This window comes from Staurois parvus, unplaced genomic scaffold (assembly GCF_062004578.1).
Source record: "Staurois parvus isolate SC_StPar_1 unplaced genomic scaffold, SC_StPar_1.0 ptg000142l, whole genome shotgun sequence".
In the NCBI taxonomy this organism is placed as follows: Eukaryota; Metazoa; Chordata; class Amphibia; order Anura; family Ranidae; genus Staurois; species Staurois parvus.
Window position 1 is genome coordinate 1732741 of NW_028317938.1, and position 18710 is coordinate 1751450.

An 18710-nucleotide genomic window follows, 5' to 3' on the forward strand; every position below is an offset into this window, starting at 1 on the left:
GGTTTTTGTTTTCTGCCACTAGACGCTTCTAAAAGTCTGTGTGCATGGACACATAGTAGAACATGAAGGGGTGTTTGGAAGCGGTAAAAAATACAAAACACCAGATGCCCCTAAAAATGGCTGCAAAAACGCCCTGTGTGCATGAGGTCTGGTATTGAGGGACACTGAAGATGGTGAGGACCTCCTATATATGTGTTCCTTTTTTGAGGAAAGGGTTCATCAGCCCATGAGAAACAATTCATTAGGAATGTTTGGAACTGGAAAACCGATTATTCTTCTCCAAATATCTTAAAGGTGTTTTCATTTTGAGAACATGAGTTGTGTTTCTGGATCAAGTGTTTTAGGCTTGATGATCTGCAGGTCATCTGCAAGGCAGTGGCTTGTAGCAAATGATTGTTCAAGCCGTCTGTAGCTTCATCTGTACTACTTCTTTGATTAACTCAATTTGAAGGGTTTTTGGCTAAATTCCTTGGCAGGCGGTTTAGCTTCATATATAGGCGTGAATCTTTATTGGTAAATATCGGTTGGACCTTAGTTGAAGAATGTTTTGTTTTATGGTTCTAGTCCTCTCTTTGGCAGCTCATATCTTGGTACAGGCCCTGACTAAAATCTGTCTTATTTTTCCTCTGTTCCTCCTAGGGTGCACATTGCTGCAGCAGCTTTTTGTGTCCCCACTCAAATGCTAGGCCATTCTGATCTAGAAAAGTGCAAAAATCTGATATTCATTGCTTCAGGATTTGGTTTTTCCATTTTATCAGTTGTACAATTAATAGTATGAAGTCTTTGCTGTCTGAAGAAATCATATGCAGTTGCAGCGGGTTCAACCAGCAAGATAAATGAAAAAAATTATTTGATTCCTTAATCAACACACTCAGTATTAATTGGGGGAATCCTTCTCGTGAAGACTGGTCGGAGACTTCCCCACCTCAGAATACTCATCAGTGATGATGAAATAAACCTGAGAGGCTGGTTGTACAGATGTTGATCGAGAGATCGACTTCTGTACTATTCGCCTGCCCATCAAAATTTGTCCGGTCCCTAATGAACTGACCAACTTTCGACCCATCTATGGCCAGGTTTAGTGCTTTCAAAGACTGTAGGATTTGCAGTTTACTCTTTGTATTCAGAGGGCCAATAAAAAAGATATGTTATCAGTTAACTGCATCACATGGATCAAACTTACCATGAAAACAATGTATGACATTTCAAGCTGGTTCTGCCCTTTTTAAGTAACCGGATAACCTTGACCAGGTCCTGGTTTTCAATCATCAACAAATTAAACACTACAGAACTGACCTGTTATCTAACCAAAACAAGTTGTTTGGAAAAAATGTTCTTTAGGCTTAGCCCCCTAAGTATTCATCTTGCTTTCTTGTTATTTTGCTGTCCTGTAGGATAAATGGAGAAGATAGAATTGAGATATCTTTTTTTTTTTTTTTTTTCTAGAATTCCATTGAGACAGCACTGTAAACTTTTGTTTTTATTTTCCTTGTGTATACTAAGGCTAATACGTGCACTTTCAAAATTTTGTTTTCTATAGATGAGCAAAGTCCTTTCTTACATGGCTGTCTTGAGGGATTTCTGGCAAAGGAATAAGCAGAAAACTAACTCCTATTATCACTTATATGCATAGTTTTTAAGCTTTGGTCTGAACATTTCGATACCTAGGCAATTTTGCGCTACAGAAGGAATTGTATTGTGTGGTTTTTTTTTTGTTTTTTTTTAAAGGGTTTTTTTTTAGTGAGTACATAATTTCCTGTAACAGAGAGGTTGATAATGATAAACGGATCTGGCATGAGGTCCCAAAGAGTTTGATGTGACTGAGCACACACGGCCTGACTGTAGAAGTGTGGCTAACCCATTTTGTTAGGAGTATTCTCAGTGTGTATTAAAAAATCATAGTGATGATTGAGTAACTGCATCAGTAAACTCTACATTATCACACCCATCTTTAAAGTTCAGTCCATTGCTTTAAAGCATTTGTAAACCACACAAGAAAAAAAGTCCCCTGCAGGATAATGCATGACATACTAGCACATCATGATGGGCTTCCCTTAAAACAGAGGCTGACAGGGCTTCCAACTTCACACTGTCTTCCTTCTGGGTTCGTGGGATTTGGCCATTTGAATAGCATGCCATCCATTGAGAGCGCAGTGCACTTGCAATGGTGATGTCACCGACTGCTACTAAAGTAAATATCTCCTACACGGTGCACGTTTAGAGGATATTTGCTGTTCCTACAGGTAATCCTGTAGGCATAAATAGAAATGCAGAGTTTACTACCGCTTTAAGCACGAGTCTTCCAGCGCCATTTATACATGCTGGTTGGTCAACCAGAATTTTAATCTGACTCCCAGGCTGCTGTAGACAGTGTTTTAAATTTGTTCAGAGAGCTATTGGCTTTCACGTGGATCATTCAGCGACCACTGTTTTATTCTCCAATGTCTTTGCTTTCAGAAAATATATATTCTTTGGGTGCTTAATTAATCTTCAGGCATAAAATGTGCTTTTAAACGTGTGCAAAAAACAAAAACAGCTCTGGTAGTAAATAGGTTCAGATGTGGCGGTTGTATTTTTTATTTTTGCCTTGTGATGCTGCCCTTAATACACAGTAACACACTAATGTAGCCTTTCTGTATCTGGTATAGTTAACAGGCTACAAGGAACCAATAAAAGACAAGTACACTGTTTACATATATATTTAGGTTTATATAAACACAATTGGCAAACTTTCATGTAATCATTAATGGTCATGCGTACCTGAATAGCTGTGTGTGTGTTAGTGTTATTTTGTCATAAGACATAGTCAGTGACCTCCCCCTCTCCTTTCTTCAGTTTATACAATATACAACTGTTAGCTGATGCCAGACAACCCTTATACATCTGTTGATCGGACTTGCAGAATCTAACCCCCAGTACACATCTCAGGGCTCATAAAAGTGTCTGACTTGGCACTTAGGGGTTTATTTACTAAAGCTGGAGAGTCCAAAATCAGACTCCCTTCTGCATAGAAACCAATCAGCTTCCAGGTTTCATTGCCAAAGCTTCATTGAGCAAGCTGAGGTTAGAAGCTGATTGGTTTCTATGCAGAAGGGAGTCTGATTTTGGACTCTCCAGCTTTAGTAAATAAACCCCCTAGTGTCTAGATCACGGGTGTCAAACTGGTGGCCCTCCAGCTGTTGCCAAACTACAAGTCCCATGAGGCATTGCAAGACTGACAGTTACAAGCATGAGTCCCAGAGGCATGATGGGACTTGTAGTTTTGCAACAGCTGGAGGGCCGCCAGTTTGACACCCCTGGCCTAGAGAGTTATTAGAGATTGGGTCATAAATACCTTAGTTGGAGGTCTGCAGAATACACATCTTTCTCAGTAGAAGCCATCATCATCCCACTACATTTAATAACTTCTGAAATTATGACAGCATAGCCAGAATAACGTCCATATTTACCTTTATCAGTTATTGGGTAGCATTTTGAACCAAACACCCCTATTCTAGAAGATACCAGAGTGGATTAGGCCTCCACACTCCTATGAGAAATGGATATCCGTGACCTGTAATAGCTATCTCTTAATTTATATATAAGCTGATTTCATACTGAACAATAATATGCAGGGTAGCTGACTGTACCCTGCAGATGTTCATGGATATTAATACTTGCAGAAAACTGTATCTGGGACTTGATCATAAAAGTGGTGACATTCCGGCAACACCTGTTAGACCGGATGATTGGTCAGGTGGTCTCTGTCAGCACCCACCTTGATGTGAAGGAAAATGGAATGCCATCACATTTTGACAGCTCTCGTGAACTATCAAGCAAGTTATGAGAGCTGGTAACACCTTGCTTGTTGACTGACTGAACTTTGCTGAAAATAAGGACATTGCAGATATTTACCTTTTTCTGTTACTTGTTCTCTGTTACTTTGTAATACGTTTTTTTTTTTTTTGTTTTTTTTTGTAAATATTTTATTTGCACCATTTTACCCTTTTCACTATATTTTGAAAATTGTTGAAATGGTCTCAAAATGTGCTAGTTCAAATGGAAAGAATCCCTGTCTCTTGAAGAGCGCTACTGTAGTATAATCCTCTAAATATACCTGTCTGTGGTGACAGTTTGTGTACAGACATTTATTTTTCATTTTTGTAATTGCTAATCTTCTGAAAGTTTTGGACTATTCAGTAAAAGTCATGGCGGCAATTTAATGAGTTAATTGCTTAGTTAACTATACCCAGTAACAATCGCTCTGTTGGTACCTAGTGTGAGATTGACCAGTCTTGTCACAAGTCAGTGAAGAAGGCGGTGGTCAGACACCCGCGTTCGTCACAGTGGGTATTCGAATCGTGATTGTTGTGGTTGGCAGTCACAGCGGTCACATGATAGGAAAGTTCTCGATCCCAAGTATGAATCAGGAGCTTCCGGTACCCGCGAGTGACTGTGCTGGGAGCACGTAGAGAGTACGCTGTAAGCACAGTCATGTGTTTTTATATAAGGATGCATTTATGCGTATGGCCAACAGGAAGAGGTTAAAGCAGGCCTTCACCCATTCTAGCAACGTCCTCTCCCCTGCCTCCAACCCCCTCCGTCTTGCACATTTGCAGGAACATATTAGAAATTAAAAATGTTTTTTTTCCCTCGCTTCCTGGTAGATGTGTAAGACCTCTTAACCTGCGTCCTGTGATGTTGGATGTTGATATCCCATCAGGAAGTCTGCGAGACCTCACATGTGTAGACATTTTGCAGGATTACAGCTAGGGACCTGTGGTGTGTTTGGGCATGCACAAGGGATCCAGCATATGGTTATTCACTCTCTGTGGATATCTGCCAAGTTCCATAGATCTGGCAGACTTGAAGATCCCACTCTTAGGCTGGCCGTACACTAAACAATTTTCTGCCCAATATCTGTCCAGTTTCCTTTAGATTTACCTTCAACTATGTAGTGCAAGAGCCTGCCTGATTGGGTGCAATTAAAAGTGGTGTTAGGTTTGATCTACTATTTATATGGTTTTTGGTAAATCTAAACCAAAAATCTCAAAATTGGGTAATCTATGGCCAGCCTTACATATTTGCAGAAAAAATGTAAACAGTAAAAACATTTTTAAAGTATAATTCAAGGCAAAACTTTTCCTTAGTTTTTGACAGGGAGGAAAGGTATTAGAACACTGGTCAGGCTTTTGTTATCTGCATCTGTTAGGAAGAGTAACCCTTTCTTTTTGCCAAATTTAGTGTTATTGAAAGTAAAAGAAAATCTCAAATTATGGCTGGTCGCAAGAAAAGTAATTTACTGCTAGGGTGACAGTATGTTAAAAAAAAAAAAAACATAAAAAATAATATAAAAATAAAAATGTAAAAAAAAAGTTTTGGAAAATTATAATTTTTGGTTATAAACTAATTTGTGTTATTTTATTTTTTACTAAAAAGATAGCTGAATACATTTTGGCCAAGATTTATGAAGAAAGACTATTTGCTAAATTTTATAAGAAAAACATTTTTTTTTTTTTTCTTTCCAAATGTTTGGAATTTTTCATTTATATAGCAAAAAAAGTAAAAATCCCAGTGGTGAATAAATACCACCAAAATAAACTTTTATCTGTCTCAAAAAAATGCTAAAAAATTCATATGGGTACGGTGTTGCATGACCTCGCAATTGTCATGCAAAGTGTGATAGCGCTAAACATTGGCCTGGAAAGGAAGGTGGTAAAAGTGTCTGGACTTGAAGTGGCTAATTGACTTTTTTTGGGGGGGGGGGGTAAATAGGCTGAAGCTCCCCTTGAAAGGAAAAACAAGATTTGGCTGGAGTTGTGCTTTAGCAACAATTCTGAAATTGGTGGTACATATTTTGAAATTCACATTTGTCTGTTTGTTTGTTTCAGTCAAACTTATTCCTCCTGACTGTGAAGGCAAAGCTGATAAGGTAAGATAGATAGATATAGAGATATATATATATAGATATAGATAGATCTGTGTATGTATGTATATGTATGTGTATGTATATATATATATATATATATATATATATATATATATATATATATATATATATATATACACACAGAAGTTTGTAATTTTGTGATAAACTGTAATTTTTCTTTATCTGTACATCCTTGAAAATTGCTACCTGTCTTATACTAAACAGTACAATAATGTTGTATTCTGTATTATCGAAATCATAATCTTAAATAAGCATTTCTGCATTCAGTGTTTTTTATGTGTTGTATCTGTTATGTAAATAGAATTAAGTTATTGCCATCTATAGCTGAAAAACTAACATTTTGTCTGAGAAGAGCAGTCATTATCTTGGAGCAGATTACTATAAAAGTTTTGCTTCCGAAATTTGAAATGTTTGCTGTCAAGCCACTCAGATATTAGGATAGACCATCATCCAGGGGCAAGTGGTAGTGTATGCTAATTAAATCCTCAAATAGGACCAGAAGAGCTATACACTTGGTGGACTAATGTGTTGATGGCCCCACATCACTGTGCTGCTAGCAATCCACTAGAGAAATGGAAATAAAACACAAGCCTGTATGCTGCGCACTGGTTGGATCAGGGGTGTCCATGGATCCAATAATATTAATAAATGGAGATCTTGCTTCCAAGCAAATCCATAAAGAATAGTTCATTAGACAACCATACAAAGATGGACACAGTCATGAATTAAAGCCAGGTCACATCCAAGCTTCTGTACACTTGTTATGAAAGAGGTCATAGAGACACACATACTGCTGGGGAGGATCGAGTGCCAGCTTCTGATATACCGTGGGTGTAACCAGGTCTGGACAAATGCTCAGCACCAGGGGAAAACCACCAAGGTTATGGCAGCACTGTTTATACTGACAGGCACTGCAAGTGCACTGAAAGTGCAGTTGCTCTAGATCTGAGGGAAACCAGGGTGGATAAAAATCAATGATTTTTTTTTTAAATAATCAGATTTTTTTTATTTAAATCCGATTTATTTGATTTAAATCGGATTTTTTGGAATAAAATGCTTTTTGAGGAAAATATATTACCATCCAAAGGTTATTCCATCATGAAATAAAGATTTGTTTTTTAATTATGTAGAATAAGGCTGTATGTTTAATTTTTTTGGTAAATAAATTCCATTAATCCATTCACAATGTCATGCTCTTCCAGAGGTTTTTGTAAGATTATTGGGCAGTTTCTCTGCCTACAAGATATTATCACAGATGTTTGGTTTACTTTTGCAGTTCTCAAAACTGAATTTGACTCAGCGGAGATCACATGCCTCATCTTCACAGCAAAAATGTTATAACATGAACAGAGTTAAGAAAAAGACCTTAATCCTAACTTCTACAAACCTATGAATACAGAATCAACCCCTTCAGTGCTAAGTTTCAAGAAGTTCAGTGAATAGAATAGAAACAATATTTTTCTGATTGTTTGGAGTGGAATAGATCTGCACAAGAAGAAAGTGAAGCTAAGTGTGAGGAGGAAGGGGCTGACAGTCTAAGTTTCTTAAAATATATATATTTTGTTTAGCCAAATTAGTTAACAAACATGGATGTTTGTTTAAGCAAATAACATATGCTGTAATGTTTATGTTTCAGTTGAATAAATCTATTTAAATTGTTATTAAGGTAATGATTATTTTTCTCCTTCCTAAGTACAACAGAAAAGTTGTCCAAATATGAATGATTAACCTATTAAACTGGGGATAAAAAAACTAATATGAAAAGTTATTCTAAAAATCTTCATCTACTTGCATATTAAAGTTATACCAGCAAGAATTAGTCTATGTAGAAAACTATGATTTAAATCAAGCCTTACTGACTAGTGATTTAAATCAAATCCACCCTGAGGGAAACATTTAAGAAAAATAAAAAAACAGCATTTTGCTTGCACATGATTGGATGAAATAAATCTGCAGAGCTTCAGGTCATTTCAGAGCTTTCTCGGATATAAACCAACTGCACTTGCAGTGCACTTGAGGTGCATTTGCAGTTCACAGAATATTTACCTTTTTAGTAAATCAACCCCTAGCTAAAACCGTGCAATGATGAAGCTAGGAATTAAGATCTTGAAGCGATAAATTAAATTATATAAAATATTGTACTCACCATCCATCACAGGAGGAAAGTATTGGTAAAAAGCCCTAGTAAATAAATATGTATAATATACATAACACTATGTTCCAGAAATCTAAATTGCTGAAAAACAATAGTCCAATCAATATTGAGCTGTTAAAAGTATATTCATTTATTCAGTAATTTAGCTTTTATTCAGTAATTTAGTTTTTTTTCTTCACTTGTGACCTGTAGTGCACATATAATTAGTCTGCTCCCTTGCCGATTTGGATTTGACAAGGAAGCCATGAACTTTAAAATGCATCATCCCATTGGTGAGAGAGCGCCCTGTGGTCCTCTCCCCCTCTGGTACAGCTGGTAGGATGGCGGCATCATCACTTCGGGTCTGATGACAAATTCTGGGTCTGGGTACACACAGCACGGCCATCTCCTTGGTGGTTTTCCCCTGGTGCCAAACATTTGATTAGACCTGGTTACACCTGCAGTATATCAGAAGTTGTCACCCAATCCTCCCCAGGAGTTTCACCGGCCAGTATGTATGTCTATATGACCTCTTTCACAGCCATTCAGGGTTATAGTATACATACAGAGGCTTGGATCTGACCTGGTTTTAACTCATGACTGTGTCCATCTTAGTATGGTTGTCTAATAAACTACATTGTTTATGGATTTACTTGGAGGCAAGATCTCCATTTTTTTTTTCTTTTTATATTATTGGATCCATTTACACTCCTGTTTCAACTGGTGTGCAACATACAGACTTGCAGTGTATGCTAATATGCTGCACATGCATTTTAAATGGCCTCTCTCGTCTTTCTATTTTTGTTTCTTTTTCAGTATTGCCAAGCCATGCAAAAGCAAACCATTCTTCAGATCCTTTCAGAACTATATAATTTTCTGTCGATAGAGGCTGGTGAGTGTGTAATGCTTCATTGTTACAAATAGACAGTATAGTCTGCCAGTCATTTTCTTGCATTTGTGTCAGTTTGAGCTAACAGGCTACATTCATTGATATTACTTTGCTTTTATATTTAATGCTGGTTAGTAACATCTCTATGGACAAAAGTAAACTTGCATATTTATAGGATTTTCAAAGGTACCCTGCTTCACTGGAGTCAAACTTGCTCTAAGTATTGTTATAAGCTCTGCCAGTGTCCAGTGGCCATATACACACTGTACAAAAACATAAGTGTAAAAACAAAGCACCCTGGCTAGTGCAGGGTAAAAGTTTACCAGCAATAAAAAAAAGTAAAAATTGCTCCTAAAATAAGTGACATAAAGGCAGATCACCGAAATGCAATCTCCACAGGAAAATCCAGGCATACTACCACCACATGCAGGCTGGACAATCTAGATATCTGGCAATGGAAGAGGAAGTTAGGCGAGATGGTAAAGCTGATGTCGCTAACAAAATGAATGTACAAAACGGGTGCATTATTAAAGTATAAAAGCATTACATGAAGAACTGGAAACAATTGGACAAGCATAAAAGACAGATTAGATCCAAATATACATAGTCCAGGGAGACAGCAACATGACAAAGACACTTGTCATAAAACTCAAAAGACATTCCCAGGCAACATAAATACAAGATTTAAAAAAAAAAAAAAAGAGGGAGGTAATGGGGTGTGAAGGCAGGAAAAACAAGAGGGGAAAAACAGGGGTAAACCATAGTTAGGCAAATATGGGTGACCAACAGATGACCCTACTTCTCACAAAGGAAGCACAGAAGGCCCTAACATAACCCCTCACTGAGATGTTCAAGAGGCCAAACCTTATAAAATTTCCAGGGACACCCTTGGTAAATGTAAATCAATTTATTCAAAGGTAAAATGGCATTAATCATGACTTCACCAGACGATACAGCAGGGTGCACAGTGGAGGACCACTTACATAGAATTTCTTTCTTTGCGTAATGTAACAGACAGGAAATCAGCAGTTTAGTGTGTGCTCAGGGCATCATCATGGACTGGAGAAAGGAGGCGGACATGGGATGGGGGAGATGGGACTGGAGAAAGGAGGCTGACATGGGATGGGACTGAAGAAAGGAGGCTGACATGGGATGGGACTGGAGAAAGGAGGAAGACATGGGATGGGGGGGGGACTGGAGAGAGGGGGAAGACATGGAATGGGGGGGTCGGGGACTGGATAAAGGAGGAGGACATGTGATGAGGGAGATGGGACTGGAGAAAGGCTGACATGGGATGGGACTGGAGAAAGGAGGCTGACATGGGATGGGACTGGAGAAAGGAGGCTGACATGGGATGGGACTGGAGAAAGGAGGCTGACATGGGATGGGACTGGAGAAAGGAGGCTGACATGGGATGGGACTGGAGAAAGGAGGCTGACATGGGATGGGACTGGAGAAAGGAGGCTGACATGGGATGGGACTGGAGAAAGGAGGCTGACATGGGATGGGACTGGAGAAAGGAGGCTGACATGGGATGGGACTGGAGAAAGGAGGCTGACATGGGATGGGACTGGAGAAAGGAGGCTGACATGGGATGGGACTGGAGAAAGGAGGCTGACATGGGATGGGACTGGAGAAAGGAGGCTGACATGGGATGGGACTGGAGAAAGGAGGCTGACATGGGATGGGACTGGAGAAAGGAGGCTGACATGGGATGGGACTGGAGAAAGGAGGCTGACATGGGATGGGGGGGGATGGGACTGGAGAAAGGAGGCTGACATGGGATGGGGGGGGGGGGGACTGGAGAAAGGAGGAGGACATGGGATGGGGGGGGGGGGACTAAAGAAGGACATGGGATGGAGGTGCAGGAGGGCATGGGGTGGAGGGGATATTTACATTGCTTTATGTTAATATTGTTAAAGTTGTTTAACAGTGTCATTTCATGAGATAATTTAGGTGTTTAGAGGCAGAATTAGAGGTGGGGTTGGGTGGGGCAACTGGTGCGAGAATGTGAGGAGCTCGGAAGAAATGAATTGGGCCATAGAGTATAACTCCTGAAAAGTCTGGAAAACAAAGATTAATTAATTTAGGTGAAGTCAAAACTTGACCCAGGAGCCTGAACATGGCGGCTGTGGGGAGCGAGTGGCTCTAGCTTGCTGCTAGCTCCTGCTTCCCGACCTCCCCAGTGACCCGTTGTAGAAACCGTCTCACCGGAGTCTGGAGGGCCGTGGAGCTGGGCCCGGAGAGCCGGAGATGGCCGTGGGACGGAGGCTGCAGAGACGCGCCGGTTCCCCCGGCGCTTCGTAAAGAGAGAGAGATCCAAGCGGCTGGGAAGTGAGGTGATGTGGAGGAAACACGTGACCAGCCGCGGAGGATCTCTGGGGGGAAAGAGAAGACCGGCCGGCGTCCTGATGTGACAGGGAGCTGCCGCTCCGCTGTTACCGGCTTTTTTTTTTTTTTTTTTTTTTTTTTGTGGCTCGCTACCCCCGGCTTACTGCTGACTACTACCCTCGGCCGGCTGATTGATCCTGGACCAGGGAGACCCGGGAATACCAGGAGAACCACCCTGTGTCCCTGGGGCGAAATTCAGATGGAAAAAGTGAAGCATAGTGTCGGAGATCCAGAGGAATCCCCCCCAGGACTGAGCTGAGCTGCTGTGAAGGATCCCCACTCAAGCCTGGAGCCTCTGTCGGGGTGAGTGAGAGCTGATGGGGGCTTATGGCGTAGTAGATCCCTAAGTGAAATTAGGGACAAAGGGGCCAAGGAGGTGAGGGGAGGTTTCTCTGGGTCTAGAAGAGAACAAGAGAAGAGCCCTAGGTGCTTCAGGAGAACAAAAAATAAGGAAAAAATAACAAGTATATCAGGTCCACAAATCACAAAGGAGCGGTATAATCCCATCCAGAGAATATAGAAGAGAAAAGACATATAGAGGATATGAAGAATAAAGGTCCCAAGGGAGCAGGGCTCAAAGGGTCTCAAACAAGCACGATAAGGAAGTTTACATCACATGGACATATTACGCCAGAAAGGGCCCAAGGCGCAAGCGCAAAAGGGGAAATGGACACTAGCTCAGGAAATAGTCCTAGATTATCACTGGATATGAATAGCTCCTGTAACCAACAAATAGCGGATGGCTTGGGGAAACAAGATCTTGATGGTGAACTACAAGTACCAAATAAGGAGATGATAGAAATGTTTCAAAGTCTGGAGAAAACGATAAAACATGAAATGACAGCTATTCGAAACGATTTAGGGCATTTGCTATTGAGAATGGAAGAAACAGAGGAGAAAGTTAAAACCCAGGCCCAAACCATAGATAATCTAAGGAAAAAAACAGCCCATCTAGAGAAAACTCAGAAAAAACTGCTCTATAGGATGGAAGTGCAAGAAATAAAGAAAGAAGGAGTAACCTTAGAGTACGAGGAATTCCAGAGTCTGTAAAAGGGGGAACACTATATGAATTAGTAAATAAAATTTTAAACTCCATAAGAGACAGACCTGAAACAGACGGGATTAAACTAGATGGAGTGTTCAGAACAGGAAATTTCCAACAAGCTACTGAGAAAGAAAGACCGAGAGTAATTGTTCAGTTCCAAAAATTTGGGGTCAAGGATGAGATATGGAAGATCAAAGGAAGATCATTAATTAAATATGGCGACTTGACTATCCAAATTTATGCGGATTTAACATCAGAGACTCTATGGAGGAGGAGATCCCTGAGACCCCTGTTGGAGCAAATGAGAAAGCAGAATGTGCAGTATAGATGGGGTAATTCAGCATCTTTAATTGGGTGGAAAAATGGGGTTACAGCTTATCTGAGATCCCCGGAAGATCTGAGAGACTTTTGTGATAGACTGGACTTGCAAAGATTGGAGATAGCTGGCTGGGAAGAAAAAGAAGAAGAAAAGGAAGCTACGGTTGACACAAGAAAAGAGGACTGGCAGCGGGTGGGGGGGAGGAGGAGGGAGGTCTTGGGGTTGGTGAGAGAAGGGAGGGTGACTTAGGTAAAAAATATGTTTTTCCTTTTTTTTTTTTTTCTCTTACTCTCCCATCCCCCCTACCCCACCCCTGTCAATGTGGAAGTCCTTAAGGAAGCTCTGGTTAAGGGGGTGGAGTAAAGGTTATTCTCGAGCCCAGTTGATAAAGGGGATCTGGGGAGGCCGGAGAAGGGGTAGCCGTCCATGGGCGGAGCTTACGCCCAAAAATTTTAAATCAATCGTGGAACCGTATCCACAAATGATTTGTAGGCAGATTACAAGCCTAAAAATGGGTAGGGGAAAAAAGAGAGAGGGGGGGTGGAGGCGGGGGGGTGAGATGGGGATTGGGGGGTGGTGGTGGGTGAGGGGGGTTGGGTGGGAGAGAGCGGGGGGAGGGGAGGTTGGGTTAATATTCTGCAAGATAGAAGGATCTAAGAGGAGGAGGCGAGTTAGAGGAGAGATAGACAGAACAAAGTAGGATGGAAGAAATACAGTTTATAACATATAATGTGAACGGGTTGAACTCCCCTGGGAAAAGATTTAAGTTGTTTAAAGAGTTACATCATAGGGCAACATCAGTGGTATTTTTACAAGAAACACATTTTGAGATAGTCAAATGTAAAATTAAAATCTAAATATTTTCCAACATGGTATTACGCTGACTCTCCAATTAAAAGAGCAAAAGGGGTGGCAATAGGGTTGGCAAAGAACATGAGATTTGAGTTGGAGGATAGAAAGACCGATCCAGAGGGGAGGTTCTTGTTCTTGAAAGGCAAATTACAGGGAATCGAGTGCACGTTAGCCAATATATATTGCCCCAACAAAAAGCCGGAGATCTATTTGAAGGGTCTGCTGAAAAAATTGATAGACTTTAAAAAAGGGCGTTTGATAGTAGCAGGAGATTTAAATCTCTGTATGGATCCACAAAAAGATACAACCTCCCCTGTGCAGAGAGAAGGTGGTAGGTCTCTGAGAGCTTTGAAAAAAGCGATCCACGAGTACCAACTTGTGGACACCTGGAGAATTATGCATATGAAAGACAGAGACTATACCTTCTTCTCCAATGCACATGAGATATATTCGAGACTGGACTATATCCTAATAGATCACCAACTTATAGAACTGTTGGTTAAAATAGAAATAGAGATGAGTACATTCTCGGACCATGCCCCTGTCATTATGAAAATGGGATGGGGGAGACGGTGGACGGGAGGCCTAGGATGGAGACTAAATGAGGCCCTTCTCTTGGACAAAGATATAGCTCAGAAGATTGGGGAAGAGATTGAGGTATATTTTAAGGAGAATGAGACAGAGGAAGTATCGACAGCTACAGTATGGGAAAGTCACAAGGCATATATAAGAGGAATCCTGATTGCGATGGGAGCAAGGAAGAAAAGAGAAAGAAGAGAGAGGGTCAGTGGGCTCCTAAAAGAAATCATGGACTTGGAGCAGATACAAAAGAAGAAAATAACAAGAGATACAAAACAGAAGTTAATGAATAAAAAAGATGAGCTAGAGAGATTGATGGAAGAGGAAAGGAGAAGAGTATATAATAAGGTATTAAGTGAAAGATATAGATGGGGAGACAGACCAGGAAAATACTTAATGAGAGCTCTGAATAAAAAGAAAAATAGAAATTACATAGAAAAGATAAAAAACCCTAACGGGGAGTTGGTTTACTCAACTAAGGAGATTATTAAAGTCTTTACGGAATACTATAGAAAGTTGTATAATATTAGACCCCAAAGCTCGTCAAAAGAAACTGGAGAGGATATTAAAGAAAAAAGGAATAACTATTTAAAAAACGCAGAATTACCAAAGTTAAGTGAGGTACAACTGAATGCCCTAGATGCGGAAATTTCCCAAGATGAAATAAAAACAGCACTAAGAAGTACGGGGGGTGGAAAAAGCCCAGGACCAGATGGGTACACAGTTAATTACTATAAAAAATATAGTGAAATATTGTTACCTAAGTTAAAGAAGTATATGAACGATTTGGGAGGAGGGATGGAGGGTAGAAGAGAATCTCTTCAGGCCCATGTTGTACTCATTCATAAGGAAGGAAAAGACCCCTCTCAGTGTTCCAGCTATAGACCAATTTCATTATTGAACACCGATACTAAGTTGTACGCAAAGGTCCTAGCAAATAGGCTGAAAGATCTAATGCCAGAATGGATCCATGGAGACCAGGTGGGTTTTGTCCCAGGGAGAGAGGGTAGGGACAACGGGTTGAGAACTCTGATGCTAATCCAGAAAAGTAGAAAAGGGAAAGCCCCGGTGGTGCTGTTGTCGATTGATGCCGAGAAGGCGTTCGATAGAGTGAACTGGGGCTTCATGATGGACAACCTAGAAGTGTTGGGGATTGGAGAGAGAATGCGTGAGTGGATAGGTAAACTATACAGGGAACCCACCGCAATTATTACGGTAAATGGAGAGAGATCGGAATCCATAGGGATGTCCAATGGAACAAGACAGGGCTGTCCTCTGTCCCCCCTGCTATATGTTTTGTCATTGGAACCCCTGTTGTCAATGATAAGGAACAGTGGTGCGGTAAAGGGAATCCAGATCGAAAATATAGAACACAAAGTAGCGGCCTATGCAGATGACCTATTATTCTATGTAGGTAACCCCCGAATAACATTACCAAATATAATGAAATTTTTGAAGGAGTATGGGGAACTATAAAACTTAAAAATTAATCCAACAAAAACAGAGATCCTGAACATCAATATATTAAAGAGTGAAAAGGAAAAGTTACAAAAAGAATTCCCCTTTATATGGAGAGAAAAAGATTTAAAATACCTAGGGATAAAACTCGCTATCTCTTACAAACAACTGTATAGATTAAACTATATTTCCTTAATAAATGAGACTAAGGAAGAATTGAAAATATTAGGAGGAAACCCATCATGGATAGGACGTATAAACCTAGTTAAAATGGTAATTATACCTAAAATACTGTATAGATTCCAAATGGTTCCGATTAAACTCCCAGAGTCTTTTTTTAAGATAATAAAAAAAATGTTAACAAGATATATTTGGAGGAATAAAAAACCAAGAATATCATATGAAATACTGAGTAGGACTAAAGAAAAAGGGGGAATGGGACTACCCGACGTCAAGAGATATTATAAAGCAGTAATTTTAGCAAGAATTTATGATTGGACATTTAACCAGAAGGGGAAGAGTTGGGTAAAAATTGAAAATGCACTGAGTGGGATTAGTTTGAGTAAGATGATATGGATTCCAGCACATTCTAGAAAAATTAATGAAAACACAAGTAATTACACTTTAAATGTTTTAAGGGTATGGGATAATTTACACAAAAATATGAAATGGGAATTCAACTCTATATTAATGCCTCTTGCAAATACTGATTACTTCCCCCCAGGAAAGGATGAGATATCAGGGAGATGGTTTGAGAGGGAAGATGTCCAACTGAGAGATGTACTGGTAGAGGGGAAATTGAGATCATTTAAAGAACTTAAAGAGAAGAAGGGAGATATTTTTATTAGAATAGATGAGTGGAAATATTACCAACTAAAATGTTTTATTGGGAAATTACCAAAACCCTTGAGATTAAAGAAGGAGTGGAATATGTTTGAAAGGCTGTTAGAAACACGTAGAGATGGGAAACATGGTATTGCAAAAATTTATAGAATACTCACAGAATTAGACACAGACACAAAGTTAATTTTTATAACGAAGTGGGAAAGAGATATGGAGGTGGTGTTAGATGAGGATCAACAGAAAAAGATATTTAGATTGACACACGAGAACATTAGTATGAGAGAAGTGGAGGTTAACTATAAATGTTTGACACGATGGCACATTACACCGAGTATTGAGCACAGGATGAGTGGGGAGAATTCAAAAATGTGCTGGAGAGGATGTGGAGAGATAGGCACGGTGTTTCACATGTGGTGGCAATGTCCGAAAATTCAGGCTTTTTGGAAAACAATACTTAAATTGATAGAAATAATAACTGGAAATGACATAGGGTTAGACCCAACGATGTGTCTTTTACATAACGTTGAGATAACAGTAAATAAATATAAAGAATCAGGCGTATGGTATTATTTAAATGCTGCAAAAGGGTGATACCCAAGTTCTGGCAGAAAACAGAGGTGCCGAAGGAGGAAGACTGGATCAACAGAGTAAATCAGATCAGTAGAATGGAAAAATCTTACTATATGCAGGAAGATAGGCTGGGAACATACTATTCGAGATGGGAAAAATGGGAAAAATCAGAAGTGAAGGAGAAATATAGAAAATCTTAAATTAGGAAGTTATTTAAAGTGATTGGGCCTCGTGAGATTGGTGAACTTGCAGAGGGGTGGGAGGGAGAGGGGGGAGGGGAATAAGGGGGGGGGGAGGGGAGGGCAAGAAAAGAGTTATTAGAAGGGGTAAAATAGAAATGTTAAGACTACTTAAATGTATTGTGTTTCTTTTTATGAAATTTTCTGTAATAACATGAAAAACCAATAAATATTTAAATTAAAAAAAAAAAAAAGTCAAAACTTGACCCGTCGTGTCCTAAATACTCCCAACATGCGTAGAAGCAAACTGCACCTGAGCCAACCAGGCCAACAGCTTCCCATTCTTGTCATCATATTCAAATACCCTCTGGGCAGATTGTAATAAAAACTTCTTGGTTTGGCCTATTCAGAAAATAGAAGGCTGTCTCAGTATTGGTCACCATGAGCTGCCTCCAACTTCTCAGAAAAATATCTATAAATGTGGGCCTTAGGCTTATCAGTGGGTCACCAACCCAAAAGTGAAACATAGTGAAAAGAGAATAATGGGTGATCAAGGGTGACTTACCGGTAATCGATAAAGACTACACATATATATAAAATGGTAATGTTTATTTACAAAACTGGTAAAACCAGTACCATCAAACGAGAAACGTTTTAAACGTTTGTGCCAATGGGAGACCATTTGGATCGACACTTTGGGGACCCTTACCCCAGGGGGCCTTAATGACGAGCTAGGGATCCACACTTTATTATAAATTAACATAATTATTTTCAATTTTTTTTTTGATAATTTTACTTTATTAATTCCAAGAATCTCCAATCCCACCTAATATCCATGGTTGTTTAGTCCCATAGAGGACCTTTTTAAGATCTTCATTAAATAAAAATTATATATATATATATATATATATATATATATATATATATATATATATATATATATATATATATATATACATACACACACACACACACTCCAGTACGTAGCTATGGATTTTATGCACGTGTGTACAGACACGTGTATGTATGTATGTATGTAAAGGTGAAACTCAAAAAATTTGAATATCGTGCAAAAGTTCATTTATTTCAGTAATGCAATTTAAAAGGTGAAACTAATATGAGATAGACTCATTACATGCAAAGCAAGATAGTTCAAGCTGTGATTTGTCATAATTGTGATGATTATGGCTTACAGCTCATGGAAACCCCAAATCCACAATCTCAGAAAACTAGAATATTGTGGAAGGGTGCAATATTCTAGGCTCAAAGTGTCCCACTCTAATCAGCTAATTAAGCCATAACACCTGCAAAGGGTTCCTGAGCCTTTAAATGGTCTCTCAGTCTGGTTCAGTAGGAATCACAATCATGGGAAAGACTGCTGACCTGACAGTTGTGCAGAAAACCATCATTGACACCCTCCATAAGGAGGGAAAGCCTCAAAAGGTAATTGCAAAAGAAGTTGGATGTTCCCAAAGTGCTGTATTAAAGCACATTAGTAGAAAGTTATGTGGAAGAAAAAGGT

At 39.6% G+C, this 18710-nt stretch overlaps 1 protein-coding gene across 1 annotated transcript in view; it reads left to right on the forward strand.

Annotated features, from left to right (window-relative positions):
• Positions 1-18710, forward strand: part of LEMD2 (LEM domain nuclear envelope protein 2) — a 48661-nt gene that overhangs the window by 15428 nt on the left and 14523 nt on the right. The window contains exons 2-3 of the mRNA XM_089673589.1: positions 5871-5911; positions 8880-8955. Of these exons, the coding sequence (XP_089529715.1) occupies positions 5871-5911; positions 8880-8955 (117 nt within the window). The remainder of the gene's footprint in view (positions 1-5870; positions 5912-8879; positions 8956-18710) is intronic.